The 17,582-nt window shown below is 45.7% G+C and overlaps 3 protein-coding genes across 7 annotated transcripts; 1 reads left to right on the top strand and 2 right to left on the bottom strand.

Moving 5' to 3' along the window:
• Positions 1-657: 657 nt before the first annotated feature.
• LOC112891886 (phosphatidylinositol:ceramide inositolphosphotransferase) lies at positions 658-5,341 on the top strand. 3 transcript variants are annotated; one of them, XM_025958885.1, is made up of 12 exons: positions 661-1,168; positions 1,255-1,344; positions 2,900-2,986; positions 3,080-3,148; positions 3,523-3,603; positions 3,682-3,753; positions 3,834-3,894; positions 3,963-4,065; positions 4,212-4,307; positions 4,378-4,424; positions 4,507-4,661; positions 4,852-5,341. In XM_025958885.1, the coding sequence occupies exons 1-12, from the start codon at positions 1,142-1,144 to the stop codon at positions 4,930-4,932; spliced, it is 969 nt and encodes a 322-aa protein (XP_025814670.1). In that variant the 5' UTR covers positions 661-1,141; the 3' UTR covers positions 4,933-5,341. The 3 variants fall into 3 exon arrangements, with proteins under 3 accessions (XP_025814671.1, XP_025814670.1, XP_025814672.1); XM_025958887.1 differs by having other exon boundaries at positions 1,124-1,168; positions 2,849-2,986; XM_025958886.1 differs by lacking the exon at positions 4,212-4,307 and having other exon boundaries at positions 658-1,168.
• Positions 5,342-6,443: 1,102 nt separating this feature from the next.
• On the bottom strand, positions 6,444-10,176 carry LOC112891953. 3 transcript variants are annotated; one of them, XM_025958968.1, is made up of 3 exons: positions 9,766-10,172; positions 9,134-9,645; positions 6,444-6,937 (listed from the first exon to the last, which is right to left on the bottom strand). In XM_025958968.1, the coding sequence occupies exons 1-3, from the start codon at positions 10,162-10,164 to the stop codon at positions 6,715-6,717; spliced, it is 1,134 nt and encodes a 377-aa protein (XP_025814753.1). In that variant the 5' UTR covers positions 10,165-10,172; the 3' UTR covers positions 6,444-6,714. The 3 variants fall into 3 exon arrangements, with proteins under 3 accessions (XP_025814753.1, XP_025814755.1, XP_025814754.1); XM_025958969.1 differs by having other exon boundaries at positions 6,763-6,896; positions 9,766-10,176; XM_025958970.1 differs by having other exon boundaries at positions 9,134-10,173.
• A 3,867-nt stretch (positions 10,177-14,043) lies between these two features.
• LOC112891585 (transcription factor MYB1-like) lies at positions 14,044-15,825 on the bottom strand. Its single transcript, XM_025958482.1, has 2 exons — positions 15,305-15,825; positions 14,044-15,078 (listed from the first exon to the last, which is right to left on the bottom strand). Exons 1-2 carry the CDS (start codon positions 15,756-15,758, stop codon positions 14,330-14,332), a joined length of 1,203 nt encoding a protein of 400 aa, XP_025814267.1. The 5' UTR covers positions 15,759-15,825; the 3' UTR covers positions 14,044-14,329.
• Between the last annotated feature and the right edge of the window lie 1,757 nt (positions 15,826-17,582).

Below are 17,582 nucleotides of genomic sequence, written 5' to 3'. Positions count from 1 at the left end.
TATAGCTTCAGCTTTCACTAAAACGACTCCTGAAGCTATTTCTCTGGTGAAGTTGAATCTATTTTTAAAATCGTTTGGCGAAACGTGGGGCTGCGAGAGAAGTTAGACGAAGTTATGATTTCCAGCTTCTAACGTGGGCCTGCGAGAGAAGTTAGACGAAGTTATGATTTCCAGCTTCTCCTCCCCAGCGTAAGGTAGAGTTTCACTGGATGCTTCATGGATGAAACTATTGAAAAAAAAAATTTTGGGCACAACTTTGTATGAAGCTCATTTTAAACTCTTCGAGAAGGTGTGATAAGGGGCTCTTACATGGCGACATCTTTTTTCTTTTTGAACTGTACACGTCAACATCCGGTGATCTGGAAGGCGGCGGGCCCCGGACATGTACGCTGTCGACCATGGGCACCGTACAGCTAGCTTTCTCCGGTTCCCTGGCCCAACCGATCGAATTAAGAAAACACGGACACCCTTTGCATCTTCTCTTCTCTATCTGAACTGGTTATAAAAAATTATTTGGATACGATTTCTCGAACAAAAACTTAAAAAAGGAGAGGGATCATGGTCGGCGAACACGGTTGCCAGATGCATAAAAAGAGCAGTGGTACGCGCACATGGTCACGGAGGGGCACACGCACAAGCAGTCAAGCACAACACGGTGAATCGCCAAGTCCACCGGCTCCTCCCTCGGAATCAACGCAGCTGAAAGCAACCGCTCCGATCGAACTGGCCGAAGGGAGCCCGCGGCTTTTACCAAAACGCCCACGCCCCCCGGCTCCTTTTTTTCCCGATTCAAACCGTCGCCGCCGTCGCCGAGTGAGAGTCGTGGGTCGTGACTCCCCCAGCGGCGGCCTGCGACGACCACCCGTTCCCACCCGTCGCGTCTCCGGGAACCACATTTGCGCCCGTCCCCTCCGCTTCCCTCCCCCCTCGCCGAGGCCCGAGAGCTGAGGCTGAGCTGCCTGGGGCGGGTGGGTCGTCGTCCGCCCGGTTGCTGCTGCTGCGGCGGTTACGAGGCAGTGCGAATTCCGGCGCGGGACGCCGCGATCCCCGCAGTGATGTGCGGATCGGAGCATGGGTCTGACCCCGCCGGAAAGTAGCGGCGGCTGGCGGAGGGCTCGGAGCGGGAGCTGCGGACACGACGATGTACATCGCGCGGGAGGCTACCAAGGTATCGATTCGCCCCGCGCTTCCCCGTGTGCTAGGTATTTGCTTGTCAAGTTTTCCTGATTGTGATTGGTGTCCGCGGCCGCGCAGCTGTGGAGGAAGGTGAGCGCGGAGACGACCGCGGAGCTGCAGCTCCTGCTCGAGAAGTGGCAACTGCTCCTCGCAGGACTGGTGTTCCAGGTGAGCTTCTCAGTCGATCCAATTTAGTTTTATCTCATGTGGGGCATATTTACGAGACTGTGGGCTGTGGCGTTGCTTGTTGTTAGACCGGCTCTTTAGTATTTTTGGGTGGCAGATGATTCACACCGTTCTCTTGTTTTGAATTTTAGTTACCTCTGTCTTGTGTTCTTGCTGCTAAACTTAGTGCTCGTCCGCTTGATTTGGGGGCTGTCACCAATACTATGATGATTCAGCTCGAGGGTGTTGTCAGTTCAACTGAGAATATTCCCCTGCGGTTTATGCTAAACTTGTGTTGTGACTGAACAAACATTTATGCGGACACCACTCGCTTCTAGATTTATATGCATGATGATTTGTTGTTCATGAGGGCGAGAGTACTGTAGAAGCAAGTATACTGTGGAATTTATTCTGTGATGTGTCTTCTGTGTATGCAACTATGCATTGAGCTACTGATATATATGGCATCATGTGCGCGATAAGTGAGATTTCACATGGGCTGTTGAAGCGCGGCTTATTCAAATCTTTATTCAACTAAACTCAAGGTGAAAAGGCTCTATATCCTGAGCATATCCCAGTTTCCGTGCATGGATACATTATTACTCCCAGGAATACATTATATAAATAAATTGCCTTTTGTATCAGTAGATTCTTCAAGTCTTACTTTATATACCATAAAAAATTTCTTCAAAAAATTATAAAGCACTAACTACTGATTTAGCAGAAGTCTTCTTGAATCTATTTTTGTTCTGCATATAATCTAGGCCCTTTGCCATTTTCTTCTAGCAAACTCCTTTGCATATTTTTATTGTGACAAATAACACATCCTCATGTAAGCTTTATAGGAAAAGAAATATTAGTCCTAGACAGGAATAGAGATACAGCCGTAACAGTGCACATAACGTCCTTCGCTAACCTTATAAAAACATCGAAGATACATATATTCAAACTTCCTGCCTATACCCTCCATTCTGTTTCGGGATAACACTGGCATTTTGCTATCATGATCCACGTATGATGTGTCCTGGCAATCTACCTCGGCAGATGTAACTTATCCTTCAACTTTTTGAGCATTCCTTGTAGGTGGTTCTAAAGCTTCTAAATCTCTTTATTCATTTAGAGTAACTCAGGCCTTTTGTGCTAGCCTGGCCTATTTCTATCTTGTCCAAGAACTTGGTAATCTCTTGTATCATTTTTTTTTTCTCTGTGAGACTTCCGTGTGCTTATACAATATAGCTGTCTTGCTCTTTGCTTCACTAGGTCAGCCAAGAACTTTGGAGAAACCAGTAGACACTGGGTTCTTCTTTGTGCACAGTTAGTAGAGAAGGAAACTAGTGAATTATTTTTTTTAGATGGCTTGATAAGCTGCAAAGCAACACACCAACTGTCTGCTAATAAAAAGTCTTTTAGGTTCTCTATTTTAAGTTCGCAGAAAGTTCCTAATATCTGAATTTCCATAATTCTTCATTGTCTTCTCAAAATTTACTTGTTAACATATTTCCATCAGTTCAATAATGGATGATTTGGAGATTCATGCAATCATTTTGCCTATAATTAGTACATTCATGGATTGGCTGCTCGAGGAGTACATTACTTGCACCGACCCGGACCACTGCTCCAGGACTTGGGATTTATGGCCCTTCCGGTATGTCATCTGCTTTTATTCAGTTCATGTTAATAAAAGAATACAAGGTACTGATTTCTTTTGTCCCATTGGTAACATATCTCCATATGGTAGGAACTTGGACAAGAGAAAGGTTATCTTAGCGAGAGCGTATTCACTTTCATCTTCATTTCCTTTCTGTTGGTAGGTAACCTTTTACTTTGCAATTTTCTTCATTTCCTTTCATTTGTTGATTACTCCACCATGAGTTACCTTTAGATAAATTGGAGATCTCATTTAATTTCAATGTTTGTGAAGGTTAGATAATAGAAGTTTCATGTGGACTGTCCTTGTCTAAACTAACACAAATGTTTGTTTGGTGATGTTTTTTTACACTGCTATCCTGTAAGATGAAGGCTCCACATTTGTAAAAATTAGTTTTTGGACCTGTTTCTGTAATATGCTCTTGGTGCACATTGCATGCTTTCCTAATTGTTTAATGCTAATTTTCTATAATGATTGATCATACACTGGGATTATGAGCTATTGAGCCTTGACAATTTGTTATGGCATTGCAGTGGAGTTTTCACCCTTTTATTTATCATAGCAAACGTTTTTACACTGTTCTACTATGGCGAAGGGTGCTGGCGTTTTTAGTTGTAAGTGCGGCTGTCTTACTTTGATGGTGTTCAGATTTATATCTGTGTTCAAACAAGTGATCATAATTGCCTGTACAGGCTTCACAATTTTTACGGATTATCACATTCTACTCCACTCAACTTCCCGGTCCAAACTATCACTGCCGTGAGGTAACTTTGATTTCTCATTCTATCCAACGCATATACTCGTGAGCACTATTGCTAACACAATCATTTCAATCCATTCATAGGGCTCAAAACTTGCCACTCTTCCACCTCCAAACAATGCGCTTGAAGTGCTCCTGATTAACTGTAAGTCTTCTATTGTTTGCTTACTCATGTGGGTGGAAAGTTTTCTTGACTCAAATTATTCTTTGCAGTTCCTCGTGGAGTGCTTTTTGGTTGTGGTGATCTGATATTCTCATCTCACATGATATTTACCCTAGTTTTTGTGCGCACATACTATAAATATGGATCAAACAGGTACTGAAATCTATAGTGGCAGTCATGTGTCCCTCAGTGTGTCTTGCATAGTCGCATGTAATCTGCATGAAAATTTTCATTTCAGTTGCCTCCCATCCGACCCAGTTCACATGTTCTAGTTTCCCTGGTGGGTCTCTATCTTGTAGGTTGATTAAGCTCCTTGCATGGCTGATGGCTATAATTCAGAGTCTTCTTATAATTGCTTCTCGCAAACACTACACTGTGGATGTTGTTGTTGCTTGGTAGGGACAAAACTTAATTTCAGTGACATGATTATCTTATCTGCCTCCTTTTGACAGTCTCTTTCCACAGGTACACTGTTAATTTGGTTGTATTCTTTGTTGATAAGAAGCTGCCAGGTACATTCTTTTACCCTCATGTACTATGCAAAACGGCCATACAATATACATTCTGTAACAAGCTTATCTGGCAATTCTGCAGAAATGCCAGATCGTACAAATGGATTACCTTTGCTTCCAGTAAGCTCAAAAGATAAAGATGGCAGGACAAAGGAAGAGCTCCATAAACTTGATGGCAGGATGAGGGATGAGTTCCACAAATTGTTAAATGGAAACACTGTCGATGCTACTGATCGGGTACTATAGAATAATTTTTATGACCTCATAATTTCTCAATTACTATAAAGGGTTTGGGCCTTGGGTACCTCTGGATGCATGCATAAACTTAAAATGAACTAGTATATATCTCACTGCTTTCGCAGCTCACAATCCTCGACCTTTTTTTGTTCCGAGTTTTCTTAACGAATCCCTTTCCTGGTCATTTCAGCGACAACGATTGCAGATGAATGGGAAGCATGGAGAAGACATGAGCCACAGTGTCTCTGATGCCACTCCCACTGGTACATGATCAGCTGCTTTTCATTGTTCTATCGTCTTTAACGTCCACTGGGGAATCTGCTGGGAAAAAAAAATTGCCTGGTGCTCCTCTGCATGATGAAAGGCTTCTCAGGGTGTACCTCCAAGGCTGCAACATCATTTTATTCGGCTCGTCTCCATGATATATGGTGACGGATAAACGAGGCGTTTGAACTTTGAAATAGTGGTAGAAACTGTAAAAGAATCAGAATCTCACGGCTTTTCTCAGAGGCTGGTGCTAAAGTTTTGCATTCTTCAGACTTTCCAAAATGGCTGATATTAGAGACAGAAAAATTCATCTGTGATGTATATATCAATTAGATTCAGCTTAGTTCCCCTTCAAAAAAAAATTTCAGCTGTGGTGAATTGGTGATTGCTAATTTATGTTGATTGACAGTAATTGACTGATTGTACGTGAGCAGCGTGCGGTGGTTCCTTCTATTGGAGCTAGGATGCAAGTTATATTTATTTTGAATTATTGGGTTGATCTAAAAATATGATAAAATAAATTAGAATGGCACCATGTGTAATTAATTTAGAAGGAGAAATAAACTGGGACAGCGTGAATTATTTAGTTGGTACCCACTTGCGTCCGGGCAGATCGATCCGTGTGACGATTGACCACCGGGGGCTCACGGGAGCCGAGCGACTCACGGGTTTGGCGCTGTATAAAGAAAAAGGAAGCCGCTTCACTGCGGACGCCGCGTTGCGTGCGGCGACGGCGGGGGATGATGATAGGAAGGAAGCACATGCGCCCGATGCGTTCCGTGCACGGAGTTCGCGCGCATCGCCGATGCGCTGCGCTTACCAATGTCAGCGGTGCAGCCGTGCAGGTGCACGGCCCGAGCGCACTGATTGTTGCGATGCACGGCTTGCGAAGCGATACGTGCATCACTGTCAAAGGCTAAAGTCTTTTGGCAAACGCGTGGATCCGAGACCCTGAATCTAAATCAATCCGGATAGATGGCTACTCGTAGTTTGCGATTTCCAAACTGTAGCCAGTTTTGCAGGTACTCCTTCCGAAGAAGATCGGCCTGAAATGTCACGCAATTAATGAATGCTTATTGCTGCGGCTCGGGTGCATCTCCCTTGAACCGCGCAAGCTGCATGTGACTCGGTGCAGAGCCCCGCGTTTGGCTATTTGGAGTGCTTCGCCACCTTGGTCATCTAAACTCGCGAAATCTGCGAAATGATGCTGCCGGGTGCGTCGATCCTTCCCTCTCAGGCGAGAACGGAAGTAGTGAAGGTATGATCCGCCGCCAGAAGCGTATCCTGTAGGCTGCAGCTCTCGCCTGTTTGACTGTCGGGATGCAGGAATCCTGTCCTGTACAAGCTGCAGTTCCTACAGACGTCCGAATAACGGAAATTTGGCCACAGTCCGGCCTTTTGGCTGCCCCTTTTGAATTGCAAGACGAATCTACTTGGTGTATGATGCAAGAAGATGCAGAGTAGTACTGTATATGATAAGCAACCCAACAGAAAATTGCTCAAATCACGCAAACATGAAGCCATGAAACATGAGATCTTCCATTCCCCGATTTCCCGCAAATCCGCACCCAATCTTTACAGAATAACCAGCCTTCCACTTTTTTCTTTTTTGCAGCATGTGCAGTCATACTCTCAATAAATTAACACCACCCATTCACTTCACCCAAGCAACTCTCTTCAAATCTTCAGCCCTGCCCATACCCAGCCTGTTTGCGTTCTGGCACTTTCCCATACTTCATCAGTCTTGGTTCTGGAGCTTTTATGGAGAACAAATGCGCGCCTGGACTCATCCAGGGACATTGAAGTGGAAGAGCCAGGATATGACGAATGCAAACACCATGCAAGCGAGGAGGAAGTTGAGGAACCGGTGCCCTTGCCAAAACCTCCGAGGCTCGGTGGCTGTTGCCTGGGCGGCAGCTGTGCTGCTCGATTCATTCCACTGCTCGATGAAGTCCGCATCACTGAAACCTGCCACGTTGCATGCGGTTGAGCCACAGATTTCGCAGATCCTAAGACAATGAAAGAAGGGATGGAGACACTTAAAACAAATCCTTGCTTGTATTCAGATAATATGTTATGGATGCAATTTTACTTGCAGGACACCAATGCCACACATTTAATAATGACCACTAGAGTATAAGGACCGCCAGCAACACAAAGCTTGAATATGATACAAAGCAAAAGAAATCAAAGTAGACAGAATTTCAATTCAATCAGACATAGGCCTAATTTCATCTGAATACCAATCGAGGAGATAATTCTGAACTAGGGGGAAAAAGTTGCTTGAGTATCCTCACAAAATTACAAAACATAACTTGAGTGGTCAAGAGGGTTTATGAAGTAAACAGATAACAGTTTGTAAAGTTCATTTGAGTAAACAATTTCCAAAAATATACCTATCATGGCTATCTCAGTTCAAGTAATTAAAGTTGAGTGTCCAGAGCAGGGGCGAAGCTACGTATATAGCACTAGGTGCCTAGGCACCCACGAAAAAAACCAAAAATACTTAATACAATCAAATTTTCACCACTTATGCACCCTCCAAATTAGAAGCCATGCATCCCCAAGCAAAGCTTAAAGCAACGTAGTGCACCCCCCTCATGTTTTCTCTAGCTTCGCCCCTGAGGTTGTCTATTGATATCATGCATGGGAGTTATACTCATAATTTCCATCAATCTGGAAATAACTAAAAGGTTTATGAAAGATAGCACCATTTCATAAACCCTACCTATAGATGATGTTTACTCAAACAACTTATGATGTACTCCCTCTGTTTAAAAAAAACAAGGAGTGTATTTTGGAAAGTTCAAATTTTATAAATTTGACCAACAATTAGTCAAATAAGAAGTCTTTTTAGTCTTAAAATTTGTACAATTAGATTCATATTTTGAAATTCTTATACACAATATTGGGTCAGTAGCTATAAGCGATATATTTTATGAGAAAATAATTGAAAAAGTCTGCTCAAAGACCGAGTGAAAATAAAATACCACGAAAAGATTGTTTTTGTAGGCAGAAGAATTAGAAAGACCCGGAACATCTTTTTTCTAGAACATGCAGGAGAGCTGCGTATCTGGTTATAAAATCTTGACTATAAAGCAAATGAAAATATGTATGTTACATTGTAAAGAAAACTGTCCCTTCAATTCATCTGGATGCTTGCATTTGAATTGAAGGGGACCATGATGGCATCTTTTCTCTTGAAAACTTGTACTCAAAGAGTCTCATCATTGTTGTTTCTTCAAGTTATTTTCATGTGTGTTTGATCTACACAAATGGTTGATGAAAAAATTGAGTGGATTGGAGAAAACTAAAAAATCTGGCACTTCTGATGTAGGTTAACCTAGGTTCCGCTCTTATGCATGGTGCCTTTACCCATCACTTTCCACTTCCCCCCACTTTATTTTTACTATAATTGTCAACCAGAAATCTAGACTTCACATACCTGATGTAAGGGAAAACTGCCCTAGCCACTCTTCTGAATTAAGCATCTTCTGAATAATGTTTGACACTTAAAAGCATAGCCGCTGAGCAATCTTTTGGACTCAGTAACCTGTGCTGCTTATAACATTCAACCTATGTGGAATTCTCAGCCTAAACGAACTATTTGGAAAACCATTCTGCAGTAAGTTGTCCAACAAAAAGGACCCTCTCTTCCCCAACATGAAGATACTAAACACTCAGTGTACCTTTTTACGCTGAACTATGATTAGTAGCTACAATTTTCATGAAGTGCACATTTTCATGGAAGCTGACACGACAGCACCACTATATCAAAGTGACTTCCACTTTGGAGGATCAACAGAATCACACAAGAATCTGCAAGAGAAGGCCAGGCCAAAAAGGGGAATCTGACTTTATCGACTCTCCAATGTTCTACCATATGGTCATTCCAAAGCCCTTCGATAACCTACGAATCAACTGATTCCACTTTAACCTTTCCTCCCCCATCTCCTTGAAACCTTTATCATCCACCTAACTTAAGCAATTTCCTGCTAAGATTCTGTAACCATGCGTTCATACAGACAAATGGCAACCTTTTTTTTTCACAAAGGCATATGTCCTAAACAAATAGTGACAGGATTGCAGTTGCAAGGAACTCTTAACACATGAAAATATTTTAATTCTGGCAGCCTGTAAACTTGACATGTAATGGCAATCATGCAAAGTAGATTTTGTATGGACATGGCAGCGGGTGGACTTACTTGTTGCCTCTGATCTTGAACCAGGTCTCGGCGCACTGTTTGTGGGCGCAGGAGAGGTCGTCCTTGCAGGAGCAACCGAGCACGATGCCGGCGCCGGACTCGGCGGCGGTGCTGTCCAGGCCGAGGTGGCAGATGCGGCAGTTCCTCTCGTCCTTGTCCGGGCTAGCCTTTGTGATCTCGGCCAGCCCCGCCTCCAGGTCGACGACGTCGTCCAGCGAGCACTCCGACACACACGACTTCCGGGCGCGCTCGGCGGCGTCCCCAGGGCCGGCGTCGCAGCCGACGGACGCAGACGTGGAGTCCAAGGCGGAGCCTTGCCGCGAGTGCGACTGCCAGGACCGGTCCTCGGCGTCCGAGAAGCGATGGCTCCCCTCCTCCTCGTCCGAGCTCTCCTCCGCGAGCCGCCGCCCGCTGCCACTCACGCGGCCCCGCTCCACGCTAGGCTCGACTGGGGCGGTGGCGGCGGTGATCGCCGATTGCTCGCCGTCGTTCACCATGACCAGAAAAGAAACCTATAGAATGAATTCAAGGAGCGGAAAGGAATCACTCGAATTGACTCGGGGCATCTACTCCCGACCAGAGCAAATTGGGAAGGGAGCAAAGAAGAAACGCCGAAAGCGCGCAGTAAATACCACTCGCGCAGGCGGGCGTCGAGGAAACCGGACGCGAATCCGCAGCTCAATGCGGCCGATCACGAGGAGAAGCGAGGCAGCAACAATCCAGAGGGACGCTAGACGCCGGGTTGAAGCATGCAGGCCGCCGCAAGATTGGATTTTCAAGTGACCCCTCGAAGATCCACAGCCGTGGTCCGTGGACCGCGGCAGATAAAACAAAACAGAAGCGGCGAGGAGAGAGAGAAGCGGAAGGAGTAAGTTCGCTCTACACTTCCAAACGCAGGGTGGTAGGCGGAAGCCGGAAGAGAGAAGGGGAAAGAAAAGACTTCGCCGTGGCTGTCGGGGAGGGGAACTGGGAAAGAGAGGGCGCCGGGGATGGCTGGCCGTATCCGTCCCTCGAAGTCGTTTGGTACTCATCCCGTGGAGCGTGGAGTTGTACAAGCGGCGAGACCGTCATGTGCTGCTTCGGAGCTGGGAGTCAGCAACAAGCCAACAGTCGCTCATCAACTCCAACCCGGTGGTACGAAATGGTCAGCTTGGTCAATACTCTCTAGCGTCTGGCTGCACATGACATACAGGGCCGTGCCAGCCATTGATCACCAAACACGGGAGCATCATCAGGTGACGCACGCCGTGTACATTTGTCGGTAAGCAGCGGCGTCGTACGGTTCGGTTCATGGCTCGAATAGCCAGTTTGGTGTCAAATCCATGGTCGTGGCTTGATGATCCACCAATTCCATCAACCGCCAAAACCAAAAGACAAACGGCAGTTTTTCTTTTGTTTTTTGTTTTTTTGGGAAAAGGGATGAACCCAGCTTTTATAGAAAGCCAAACGGTACATGGTTACTGGGGTTACCAGTTTTACAAGGAAGACACACGGCAGTTTTCACCCTAAGATATCAAAACCATCGCGAATTGAAGACACACGGCTCTTTCTCTGCACGGCCTGCTCGCGCTGGGGAATCCGTCGGTCCTCGCTGCTTTCCGCGGGCTCCTTTTGCTCGTCTGCTTTCCTGGACGGGGATTGATAGGCATCGGGAGTCCCGCGCCTGCCGGCCGCGGCCGCGCTGGTCGTGTCGTGGTCGGTCTCCCGTGCATCCTGCCGCCGGTGCTGGAGGAGCAGTCAAGCTTCCAGCGAACAATCTTTCACGTGACTGCAACAGCGGATGAAACTTGGATGCGAAAGTAGAAGGTGTCTGTGCCTGCCCTGTACGGCTGATTCATCGGCGACTCTGCAGACGTTTGACCCACGGTCAAAGGCACTTTGCTACTTGGGGTAAACGGACCTCGACGACTCGTGTTGCCTGCCGGGTTACGGCGCGGAAGGATTCGAAGCTATCCACTGCCATCAGCGCGGCGTGGCCCGCGGCAGGCCGCAGCGCCGATGGCTCGCCGGCCGGCTGTTCTTTGTCGAGTGCGAGCAGAAACGTCTCCGGCCTGCGCGCCCAGTAAAACTGCAGCAAACCAGCCTGGGCCCTCGATCACGCGATGTGCAAATAGCTTGTCGAGTGCAAATGGCCAGATCGAAAGTACAGGGCAACGCCACTCCAGAAGAAACCAAGAAAAAGGGTACAGTTGCAGCTGAAGGGGAGACGGGGAGCACGGCGCCGGAGAGCGAGAGGGTCGTCCCGTGATCTCGATCCTGGCCTAGAACTACAAGTAGCAGCGTAGTGGTAGCTCGGCTGCTCGAGCATGGGTGCAGATGCTACCCGAAAACTAACACATGCGGCACGGGCAGGAGGAATCTAGCTAGGGAGATCAAATCGCCAAGGCTGGACTTGAACAAAACTAATCCGACCCGCCCAGCTCCCCCATCAGGCCCAATGAAATGCTATTCACCTAATCGAAATCCTAACCAACCCCATTATTTTCCTTCCGATGCGTCGAGCTGTTTCCAATCGGCATCCATGGGCCATGGCCGGCCCCCATGACGGGCAGAATCTTCCATCTCCACACCGGCACACACACATCCTACAACTCACCGGGCGGGCGGGGTGGGTCGGTCGCCAGGTCCATCGCCTGGTGCCAACCGGGCATCCAATCCAAGGAGCAGCAGCTCAACAGGCTGAAGGAACGTCGCGCCTAATCTGAACAGCTCAAAGCAGCAGTTTCAAAGGATTAGGTGCAGTACACATTCACCAGGCTTTGCTTGGTTCAGCACTCTAAATTGCCTATGGAGCCTCAGGGCCTAGCCCTGACGACCAAGGCAGGAAACATGTAAAAGTAACTTGGCTAAGCAGATTACCAACCCCACACAAACCAAAACCACGAGCTTTGTCTAAGCTCATGTTTAGCGGCATGTGCAGTCTATGTACAAATAGGTGTCGGGTGCAGGCACATAAAAGCTCCAGCAAGACCATAAACCCAGACAGCAACAGGAAAGGCCAAGGGACAATATACTCAAGGATGTCACCCTATAGCCTACCAGAGACAACAAAGAAAAGATGCACAATTCATACAGACATTGCTCATGCAGCAAGAGATAAAGATTAGACGACAATTAAAGGATATTGCTCAGAACAAATGAAATTAGAGGTAATATCACAGGACCACAAGAGTGAAGGGAAAATGGAAACGGACACCGGTGATAGAAATAGAATAAACCTTGGTCATGAGACAGCCAGGTTATGCCGACATTTATGAATGGGTGGTCATGGAGGGCGTCACATGGTCCCAAATAGAAACTTGATAATGCAAACCAGAGTATGCAATCTAATGAAAGCAAGACCAACCAACTACTAGACTAACATGATTACGCTAATACAAATTATCACACCCCGATAACCAGAACATTTCACCTTGATAAAGACAAGCCATATTCCTGCCGCCTTCAACAAGTGTTATAAGGAAGACAGGAATATAGATTTTTGCAAACCAACTGGGCAGACAGCACAAGCAGTGGTGACACAAAAGAAATTTGATCTCTGGCAAGGATGGCTTGTACAGGGATGTCAAAAGGACATGAAACTGTAGTTACTGCTGCCACCATCATTTAGGATTCATATAGTTTCTAGAAGATGGAATGCTTACAAACTTTATGCAAAGGAAGATAATAGAGAGCCATGTAATTTGATATGGTACTCCAATTCTCCAGAGCAATTCAAAGGCCTAAGACAATTCGCTTATTCTATTCCAATTCAACAAAATAAATGGGAGTATTTGTGTTCCCAGAGGACAATAGTGCACGATGAACAAACTGCAACATTTCCTGAAGCATATATATATAGCATAAAAGTCAGATGTATGGAGTATTTGACTTTTGCTGTTTAGTGATTATACCTCAAGTAATGGGAAACAGAATGTATATGTTCACCCAAAACCCAAAGGGGCAAAGAGAGAGACTCATCATTTGAAAACCCTCAAAGCCCCCACCACAAAAACCCTACCCAAAAAATAAAGAAACACGCACAATCGCAGCCTCCAATTCACATAATTGTGACTAAATATAGTGATGGAGCAAGTAACACAGCTATATTTTTTAAAAATACCACATGTCTGTTCAAAACCAATTTTCAGTAATGCTGCAAAAAAATTGGCAACCAAACATTACACAGACATAAATAGCAAGTTATATTTTTTAAAAGGAACACATGAATTTTCATATTTGTGCATACGTTTCCAAATAAAACCCATACAAAGAGTATATATGACAACAGATCCTAAGTGAAGGAAAAGTTTATATCTTCATTGATAAAGACCACAATATTTGTGAGCATGGTAGCTACGTGGATTACACAGATGTGAGATTTGTTGTTGGCTTATACTAGTGTGTGTCACAAACAATAGCTGGGATTAAGGTAAGAGACAATTTGTATTACAATCATAAGAAAATAAATTCAAGTAAACCATATGCAGTATGCAAACTTTAAGTAGATAATCATAAACTATTGGAGAAAGTAACAAACATTCAATAAAACAGCACGGAATGTGACATTAAAATCAACATAACCTCAACGAACGAACAAAATATTCGTGTAAGCTGATATCACAAGGCCAAGCTATCAAATCATTACTCAAGTACTACTTTATATTTACAACGTTTTGCAGTAGCACTGCTTTGGCCATAGATTAGCAATTCACTTTCCGTGAATTCAACCATGGCCTCCTTCCCCACAAAAGTGAATTCAAGCGACAGGGATTCAACCCGGGCGGTCTGCTCCCTGACAGCTTCCACCAATCAATTCAGTTTTAAAGATCTCTCTCCTTAAACTATCACGATAAGTCCATATTTGGCTACTTACTTATTTAGTTATTTTATGTCAACGCCCTATGATGAACTGACGACACATACAAACATAAAAGAAATGGAATGTATTTTTCCTATAATGCAGTAAAGTTGCCCAATAACTTAAGTAGCACATCCACATGCAACGTGGTAAAGTACATACTTTAGCCTAACACAGCAGCATATTATGGGTGGAAGCACCGGAAATAAGTATACAGTAATGCCCACAAAAGTAAATGCGTTGTCATCTACCGACGGTGAAACACAGAACTGTAATTAATGACTTGACATCATTATGTCTGAATCTAACGAAACTGCAAATATTCCAGCATGCAAGTTCACAAGATTCCTAATTTGTCAGGCTGGCGGAGCTGACTGCAATAAGCTACTGGCATCACCACTTTGCATACCGCTTCTCATCCAGGCAATGCTGCTAATTTCTGAAACCAGTGAAGCAAAACTACTACTCAAAATTGGCGGATGATCTTCAAACTCATAGAACTCAGGACCCAGCAATGAGTTCTTACGAGTCCGCTTGTGGGCACTGCTGCAACCATGCCCACATTTGTTTGGAACCCCAGCAGCAAAGCATGTAGGATCAGCAAACTTGAATACCTCACTTTCAGGAGTCAAAGCTTTAAGAGTTGAGTCACGTTTGAAGACAGAACTTGGCGTTTCCTGCTGGGTAGGTTCGGAAACATGTCCTAGATTGTATGGTCTGAAAGCACCAATCTTTGCAACTGGCCGGGACAGGTAGGGCGGATCAACAGCTTGAGTACTATAACACTGATCTGGGATGAGCCATGCCCCAGCAGATGTTTCCGTAACTGTTTGCACAGGAGCGTCCCTTACATCCATAGCGGTGAAGGAACTGAGGTCCTTTAAAGGCCAAGATTCTTCTGAAACTGCCCTGGACACCTCCGGGATACTCCTCTCCACAGAAACACCATGTTTGCATTGACCATCGTTGCAGTGTCGACGCCTCAGAGTGGAATTCCAGTGATTCTTGATAGCATTGTCGGTTCTCCCATCCAAAAGCTTTGCGATACATGCCCACTTGTTCCCATGGACAGCATGAGCAGCCATTATAATACGGTCCTCCTCTTCTGCAGCCAAAGATCACATGTTCAGCACGCAAATATGACATATACACATATAAGATTGGCACGAAAAGACAGAATGTACAATGTATCGAGTACATAAGGGCAACACAAAATCAGCACAGCCACTTGGATATTGCAAATGAAAAAGTTTGAGGTCAAGTTTAGGTGTCGGTACATTTCTCATGTCATGGGCTTAAAATAGCAATGTAAGGATGAAACGAGGCGGTACCGGTGAAAGGCTTGCGCTTGACTTGGGGGTCCAGCTGGTTGCACCAGCGCAGGCGGCAGGACTTGCCGGAGCGGCCGGGGATTCCGCGCGCGATCAGAGTCCAGTTCCGCGCCCCGAGCTTCTCCACCAGGTTGCTCAGCACCGCGTCCTCCTCCGGGGACCACGGCCCCCTCACCCTCTCGTCCATCGTCGCGTTGCCCGCCGACGCTGCGGAGGCCGCGGCGTCGCCACCAACGGAAGCACCTGAGACAACCACCACGTCGTCGTCCTCCCCGGAAGGAGGCGGGGAGGCTTGGAGCGATTGGGGCTGGGGCGGAGGCTCGGTTAGGGTTCGAGTCTCGACCGCCATCGGGGTAGAGTTGGAATGGGCGGCGTCGGCGTCGGCGTCGTCGTCGGCGGGTGGATCCGATGGCGGCTGCGGCGCCGGCGAAACGGCAGTTTCGGGCGCCGACATGGTGGGCGGGTTGGGCTCCGGCGCTCCGCTGCGGCGCTAGTTGGTGGGGACACGACTGGGCGAGTGTTCCGGAGGAGTGCCGCTTTATTCCTGCCTGCTTGACTGACGCGAGGTCCCACACTGGTCAATCTTTTCTCCTTCCTGGACAATTTTTCAGTTGGGCCGTAATGAGGCCTGTAATTAGTAAGTTTATGGGCTCTTAGCAGGGAACCTTCTTTGTCGTCGTTGGCTGTAATTGTTGGGCCCAAATCTCGCGAAGCCTGTTAGATTTTTCTCCTTCGACGGCAAAGCCTTATTTTTCTTAACACCATCCCCATGCCTGTCACTGTTAAAAGTCAGTAAAACTGCGCCATCTATCGAAATCGAAAACCGAAAAAGTCAGTAAAGCCGTGGGCTGCTACGCGACACAGTAGGTGATGCATGCTATGTTACGTGCTCATGGAAAGAACCACAAGGCATGCATTTTCTCCATCAAGGTTTCTTTCACCTTGCTTTCCCCAAGCGAGTAATCTAGCTTCGTCGCAAAAACCCATTCAATGATATCTCCGATCAAGGTTCTTTCTCTGACGCTAGCAGGCGACACACAGAGTTCTCCATCTTTTTTTTTTCCTTTTTGGACGAAAAGGGTTCTCCGTCCTGAAGATGCTTTTGCACTGTGATGATCTCACAAGCTAAAAAAATACTACGCCTCTGATTACTGCAGATTCGCATTTGTTATTCCCTGATAGGCAAGGCATGGAGTGTGTTCAAACTGAACGCAAAAGATTCTCCGAGTACACCTGGTTTGCCAGAAGTGAACGATGCCAGCTGAGAGATGCGTGGATGGGCGGTTCAGGTACTACGCGCCAGTCTCTCTCACGTATCGTTAAGCGAGGGACTGCCAAGGAGTGGCTAGTAACGACGCTCCCGTAGTAGGTAGCCGGTAGAAATGTGCACGTGCCAAGTCACACCAGCTGTTTACTGCAAGGATAATGTGTTTGTTCTGTTCTGATCCTTTTCAGTGTTAGGAGTACAATGGCGACGTCCCAAGTCAAGAGCGAGGATTCCTTCTCGACGCGAAATGACACCTTACACTGCAACTCTTCTGAGATATAACATATTCAGTGCTATTAACCCTAGAGTCGCCGCCGTGGTATTACCTCTCGAAAAATTATACTTCCTCCATTCTAAAAATATAGTTCGTTTTAACTTTTCTATATTTATAATTTATGCTATGCACCTAGACATACGTTAATCTAAATATATAACAAATACTACGAATCTAAAAAAACTAAAATGATCTATATTTTGGAACGGAGGGAGTACATAGGAAATGATCAAATAAATGTGTTGTTGCATGCATTTCGATGGATATATTACCCTGGACGCTGCAAATGGTTTCGTTGTTCTATTTATTAGGTTCAAAATACTTTTTGATTTATAGGCTGGGTACACCCTTTACAATAAGGTGGGCCAAATATTCTGTTCAAACAGAAAGAAACCTAGAAAAGTCACTTGACAAAAATGTTCTTCCAGAAAGAACTTGAATTGGCGCGATGTAGTGGTTATTTCTTCATAGTGAAGGTTGATTGACGACCAAACATGTATGACCTATCATTGGGGACCAAGTTTGTTTTTATTTTGGCCATTCTTTGAAATTTCTACTCTTTGGGATACAACTACATACCATGATTGGTTAGTGATAAACGTACAAAGTTGAAGTGTTTTGGGGAGAGTGAAGATAGAGATTCCCTCACCCAAACCTCAAAATCTAGTCGCAGAAAAGTATAGTCAAGAACCCAATAACTCGCGACTCAGGTAACAGCCCAATGCCTGACTGCGTCA

Source organism: Panicum hallii, chromosome 5 (genome assembly GCF_002211085.1).
Source record: "Panicum hallii strain FIL2 chromosome 5, PHallii_v3.1, whole genome shotgun sequence".
Taxonomy (NCBI): Eukaryota; Viridiplantae; Streptophyta; class Magnoliopsida; order Poales; family Poaceae; genus Panicum; species Panicum hallii.
Note: the sequence above shows the minus strand (reverse complement) of the source record. Positions and strands in the feature narration are given on the sequence as shown.

Excerpts from the sequence above, each read along its gene's own strand:
- LOC112891886 (XM_025958885.1), top strand. The coding sequence starts at position 1,142 with ATGTACATCGCGCGGGAGGCTACCAAG. Across the intron at positions 3,149-3,522 it reads TCTTCATTTCCTTTCTGTTG|TGGAGTTTTCACCCTTTTAT; the intron begins GTAGGTAACCTT and ends ATGGCATTGCAG. Across the intron at positions 3,895-3,962 it reads TGAAGTGCTCCTGATTAACT|TTCCTCGTGGAGTGCTTTTT; the intron begins GTAAGTCTTCTA and ends TATTCTTTGCAG.
- LOC112891953 (XM_025958968.1), bottom strand. The coding sequence starts at position 10,164 with ATGAGTACCAAACGACTTCGAGGGACGGATACGGCCAGCCATCCCCGG. Across the intron at positions 9,646-9,765 it reads GACGCCCGCCTGCGCGAGTG|GTTTCTTTTCTGGTCATGGT; the intron begins GTATTTACTGCG and ends TTCATTCTATAG. Across the intron at positions 6,938-9,133 it reads TTCAAGATCAGAGGCAACAA|GATCTGCGAAATCTGTGGCT; the intron begins GTAAGTCCACCC and ends TCATTGTCTTAG.
- LOC112891585 (XM_025958482.1), bottom strand. The coding sequence starts at position 15,758 with ATGTCGGCGCCCGAAACTGCCGTTTCGCCGGCGCCGCAGCCGCCATCG. Across the intron at positions 15,079-15,304 it reads CAAGCGCAAGCCTTTCACCG|AAGAGGAGGACCGTATTATA; the intron begins GTACCGCCTCGT and ends CTTTGGCTGCAG.